A 6,000-nucleotide genomic window follows, 5' to 3' on the forward strand; every position below is an offset into this window, starting at 1 on the left:
GGGACTGGTAAGGGGAGTGTGCGGAATATATAAAAGATTTTGGGTAAAATATACCTTTTTAGTGTCGCCACGCGGCCTAGTTTGGAGAGTTTGGAGGTACGTAAAGTGTTTAGTTCTCAGGGTATAGTTTCAAGCAATATTTTGTGGTGTGCTGTGTATAGATGGTCTGTCGCTGGTGTGAGTCTGATTCCTAGGTAAGGAATGCTGTTTGTTTCCCATGAAAATGGGAATTGTTTAGCTAGTTGAGTTTGGAGTTGGGTCCACAGACAATTTTGAGAAAAAAATATTTTGTCCAGTAAAAAATTTTTAAATCAAATTTCGTCATAAATTTCGGCCAAAATGTATTCTGCTCCATGTCTTTGCTAAGGAAAAATCCCAATACGTGTAAATTAATTGGTTTATGTGAAAGTTATAGCATTTACAAATGGTGGTATATATACTGGAATTTTTTTTTCTACTAAAAAATGGTGGCGATCAGTGACTTATAGAGGCGATCAGTGACTTATGGCGACGATCAGTGACATATGGTGGCGATCAGTGACTTATGGCGGCGATCAGTGACTTATGGCGACGATCAGTGACATATGGTGGCGATCAGCGACTTATGGTGGCGATCAGCGACATATGGTGGCGATCAGCGACTTATGCAAGAATAACTGAAGGGTTATGGTGTCAGTCCTGCTGCAGCAGGTTCTATACAATGTACAGATCTGCAACTTTTGCAGGTAGTTTAAGGGGACCCCCAGGCATGATATTGAAAGGAATATTTTTTTTTTTACATTAAGCAATGAGAAATGACTGCCCCTTTACTCTTTGAAAATATGTTTTTCCCTGATTTATGTCCCTCAGGGCAGTCCCCGAGTCCCCATACCACTTTTATGGCCAATACCGTACATATAAACCTTCAGATTGGGCACTTTTGAATTAGCATGTTCGAGTCCCATAGACTTAAAGTAGGTTCGATGTTCACAAACTTGGTCTGTTTGAATGTTTTACCGTGAACCGTACCGGGAGGTGTTCAGTCCATAACAACTGGCGTGCACCAGAACGTGTGATTGCACAATTCCATACACAAGAATGCGCACCAGAATGAGCATGCGCATTAGTATTAGCAGGTGACCAATTTCTGCACATTCTGGGCACTGCCTGTGCACAGACGTTCATCCAGAGGAACCAGCTCATCTACAGGCATGCCCTCCATGACAGTTTGGTTTAATATTGTTGGGTTAATCCCCTTAAATCCAGTTCCACAGCGTACAAGTACTACCAGCTCCTGGCTTCTTGGAAGATCTCCCGGGACAAGGATAAAGGATTGAGCCCAGCACTGTAATCAGGACGCTTGCTACGTGTGGCAGTCTTTCCCCTTGTAGATCCCACAGAATGCTGCTGTACTCACACTGCCCTCTTTGCTCTCTGCTGCTTCAGGTCTCAGTCCCATTTACTCCTTACTGTTGGATGTGTCCTCCTGAGCCGGCCTGAGCCCGACCTGGAGGATGCCCCCGCCAGACCTAGGGGTCACCTCCCAGGTACCGACAGTCTCCTCAGAACTCCATCTTCCACCCGACCCCTCTGTAAGCCTGACTCTCCCATATTGATAGGCCAGTCCACCACTCTACCAGGGCCTCCAAAGCTGTGATTGGCCGTACTCTCCATGAATATGTAGGTTAGGCCTCTACCCCATCCTGCCCACCGATTTCTGGAAGGGTCTATGGTCCTCCAGGGTCAGGAGAAGGTGATAGAGCCACAACTTGTGGAGTCATCCAGCTGACCTGCAATAACTTGACAACTACTATGAGTCTGAAGACATTCTTTGACAAGTCCTTTATTGAAACACCAAAAAACCCATCCCCCGAAGTAGATCTAACATCAGTCACAATACCCACCACCACTACCATAGTCCTGAGCTCAGATCCACTGTGTAGATGACTAGTGGCAGGTCGCTGAGTACCCGTCTCATCAGCTCAGGTATTTCTTTCACACAGACTTCCATCCAAAGACAGTGACCAGTCCATGGGCTTAGCTTTGTTATTTTATGAGGGGAATTCAACTTGGATACAGAAATAGGGATTATGGGATGCCCAATTGGCTTGAATCAATGGAAGGGGGACACTACCCTCCTATCGGGCAGCACAGTGACTAAGTGGTTAGCACTTCTGCCTGGCAGTACTCGGGTCACCGGTTCAAATCCCAACCATAGCACCACCTGCCTGGAGTTTGCATGTTCTCCCTGTGCCTGCGTGGGTTTCCTCCGGGTACTCCGGTTTCCTCCCACATGCCAAAGACATGCTGGTAGGTTAATTGGCTCCTGTCTAAATTGGCCCTAGTATGTGTATGTATGAATGTAAGTTAGGGACCTTAGATTGTACACCCCTTGAAGGTTAGGGACTGATGTGAATGTACAATATATATGTAAAGCGCTGTGTAAATTGATGGCGCTATATAAGTACCTGAAATAAATTAATAAATAATGTACAAAGCAGATCCTGGACTTTTCTTTTCCTGAAAGCCATCAGTCCCTGCAGATCAGGTCTCGATCCCATTCACTCCTTACTATTGAATGTAACCTTCTGAGCCAGCCCAGCCCCCCTCGGACCTAGGGGACCCTACCCAGGCACCGACAGGCTCCTCAGCACTCCCAACCCCTCTGTCAGCCTGACTCTTCCATATTTATAGTCCAGTCCACCAAATCTGAAAATGGCCAGACCCCCATGAATATGCAGATTAGGCCTCCACCCCTTCCTGTTTACTGACTTCTGGAAGGTTCTGTGGTCCTCCAGGGTCAGGAGGAGGTGATAGAGCTACAACCAGTCGAGTAATCCAGCTGACGTGCAATAACCCGACCTCAATCACAGACTCAAACAACTACCATGAGTCCTACACAATGATTTTACCTATGATACACTACACTATTCTAGTAGCACATTAGAGGGCGCTACAAGTACAGGAGTAAGATCTCAGGAATCTGTATGAAACCCGGCCTGACAGGAAACGAAGGGGTCTAATTATAATTCATAGGAAAAATGTGACAATCACTTATTCAGACATTACAAATTCTGCCCATTTTGTTCCTAGAAAAGTGATTTCCTATGATAAGCAGCGCCACCTAGTGACCATAATGATGTACTTTTCCTGAAATACCTCCATCAGTAAATATAGCACACTATGATATTATGGTCACCAGATGGAGCCAACGATGTGATGAAATAAAATAAGACCACCACTCATTACAGCTGAGCGAATGACAATCACCTTTATTCAACAATCAGAAGAAAAAATAAACCTCCAAGTGTTTGTGAAATCTCCCACCACAAAATGTACTCAGCCAATGACAGGTCAGGACTCCATTTTTATTCTTCTCCTGCTATCAATGGCCATCCCAGTCCCACACTTCATCCATGTCTTTGGGGGCCTCTGATCTCCTCATGGACTGTTTCTTCCATGATGAAGGTCAACCATGGAGTATATCTGAGGTATATATCAGGGTGTGCTTCTTCCCCACATGAGAGCTGGGATGTCCAGCAACATTCATCTAGAAGACATTTCCCGCACTCAAGGCACTAATACACCTCCAGGGTTGTGTGGGACCCCTGATGTACAGGAAGACAGGACTTCAGTGAGGAACATTTCCCTCACTCAGGATAGGAAAGTGGCTTCTTCCCCGTGTGAGATCTCTGATGTGTGTAAAGATGGGACTTGTCTGAAAAACATTTCCCACACTCAGGACAGGAATACGGCTTCACTCCTGTGTGGGTTCTCTGATGTGTGTTAAGATTGGATTTATCTGAAAAACATTTCCCACACTCAGGACAGGAATACGGCTTCTCCCCCGTGTGAGATCTCTGATGTGTGTAAAGATTGGACTTTTGTGAAAAACATTTCCCGCACACAGGACAGGAATATGGCTTTTCACCCGTGTGAGATCTCTGATGTGTGTAAAGATTGTATTTATCTGAAAAACATTTCCCGCATTCAGAACAGCAAAGTGGCTTCTCTGCCGTGTGAGATCTTTGATGTATGGAAAGACAGGACTTCTGTGAAAAACATTTCCCGCACTCAGGACAAGAATACGGCTTCTCCCCTGTGTGAGATCTCTGATGTGTTACAAGTTTTGATTTTTCTACAAAACATTTCCCACATTCAAGGCAAGAATATGGCTTCTCCCCCGTGTGAGATCTCTGATGTCTGTAAAGGTAGGAAATATGTGAAAAACATTTCCCGCACTCAGGACAGCAATGCAGCTTCTCCCCCACATGAGATATCTGGTGTGTGTAAAGATAGGACTTCTGTGAAAAACATTTCCCGCACTCAGAACAGGAAAGTGGCTTCTCCCCCGTGTGAGATCTGTGATGTCTGACAAGATTCGACTTTTGTGAAAAACTTTTCCCGCACTCAGGACAGGAATATGGTTTTTCCCCTGTGTGAGACCTTTTATGCCTATTAACAAGGAATTTAGAATGGAAACCCTTCCCGCACTCAGCGCAGGAGAAGCTCTTCCCTGTTGGAAGGCCGGCCGGGTCCCGAACAGTCTGAGGTTCCTCAGGATACGAGGAATCCGATGGTCCATCTACACTGGGTGGTGCCAAATAAACATTGGAGGGAGCCGGGTTTTCTCCTGGACTATACTGTGTGAAGTCCTCATCTTCTACTTTCCAGTCTGGAGACAAAGTGAGACAATCCTCGGAGGTTTTCCTCATCTCCCGGCCATGGACTAAAATACAAAGACAAAGATTATTACTAGACAGGAGCTGATTGGTTCCCCCAAACCAGGACTCCACCCACATCAGGCAGCTTGGTCTCTGAGGAGCGCACAATTCCACCCTCAAGGGAACTAGGAAATGGCTCCTCTGATCTCCTACCAGGTCATTTCTTTATTCATGGACCTTAGTCAGAGAGTGAGGAAACAACCAGAACTGTCTTTTATAGGAGGGACAGTGATGAGGGGATTATAGGACGAGGGTCCCCACCCCCTCTATCACTCATCGCCATCTTCCCAACACAAGAAGTACTGCACTTCCTTATTTACTCCATGATTTAGTCATGAAGAACAGCGGGGCTGAGCCCCACCAGAGGTCAGAGAGTGAGGATGGGGGGAGAACAACCAAGATGAAGACTGGACTGATCCTGAAGACCACCATCATTGGGGTATTGACTCCTCCCTCATTATCACTTTCTGTTTAAGAGTCCAAAGTTGGAGGATGTTATCACATTATTATCACCATGTAAAAGTCTGTGCTCCAATCACATCATCCGATATAAAATGTCCAGCTGGTAGGAAATGGGGGGAACAAAAGAGAATCCATATTATGCGTATATATAGCAGTGGGGGGAGGGGGGAGAGCAGAAGTCAGAAGTATGTAATGTACAACTTATTATAGGATACAAATCTTAGGAATATACTGTATAGTACCAAAATGATGTATTGTACAACATAAAGTATATAGCGCAGGGTTAGGACTCATATTATTAATATTCCTGTATCAGAAATCCAGGAATACAGGACGGGGAACACAGCTCAGGAAAGTGACCAGGGGATTACAGGCTGATATCACCCAGTCCCCGCCCTACTCTGGACCAATCAGTGAGCAGTATGGGTGGAGGAATGGATTTAGTGTTCATGACCCACCTGTGCTGATCTCTGTAGGAGTGTCCTCCTCTATAAATGTCCCCGTTATTCCATCCTCCTCCATAGACTGCTGATCATCCCTCACATACGCCTCTTCTTCTTCTGCTTTCACCTCAACTTTTATATCTATCAGATCTTCACCCTAAACCAAGAGAATGAGAGAAAATATCATCTGTAAAATAAAAACTCACATAAACAATCCACACATCATCTCCACAAGTTCATGTTCTAGATTCTCCATCCCACCAACCTTGTAATGGTGAGGGATGGTGTGACCTTCCTGTGTGGAATCCCAGGAATACAGAGGACGGGGACATCTCTCTGGTGGGTTCCTGGTATTAGGTGGCTCCATCATATCCTTGTGTCCTTCTGAAAAC

General features: G+C 45.4%; 1 protein-coding gene across 1 annotated transcript; it reads right to left on the bottom strand.

The window, feature by feature from the left end:
* Positions 1-3,224: 3,224 nt before the first annotated feature.
* Positions 3,225-4,726, bottom strand: LOC149460648 (uncharacterized). The gene has a single exon (XM_089679385.1). The coding sequence runs from the start codon at positions 4,692-4,694 to the stop codon at positions 3,630-3,632; it is 1,065 nt and encodes a 354-aa protein (XP_089535511.1). The 5' UTR covers positions 4,695-4,726; the 3' UTR covers positions 3,225-3,629.
* Positions 4,727-6,000: the final 1,274 nt, after the last annotated feature.

Source organism: Staurois parvus, unplaced genomic scaffold (assembly GCF_062004578.1).
Source record: "Staurois parvus isolate SC_StPar_1 unplaced genomic scaffold, SC_StPar_1.0 ptg000223l, whole genome shotgun sequence".
Classification (NCBI taxonomy): Eukaryota; Metazoa; Chordata; class Amphibia; order Anura; family Ranidae; genus Staurois; species Staurois parvus.

What these genes read in the sequence shown, in the direction of transcription:
- LOC149460648 (XM_089679385.1), bottom strand. Translation starts at nt 4,694, where the DNA reads ATGAGGAAAACCTCCGAGGATTGTCTCACTTTGTCTCCAGACTGGAAA.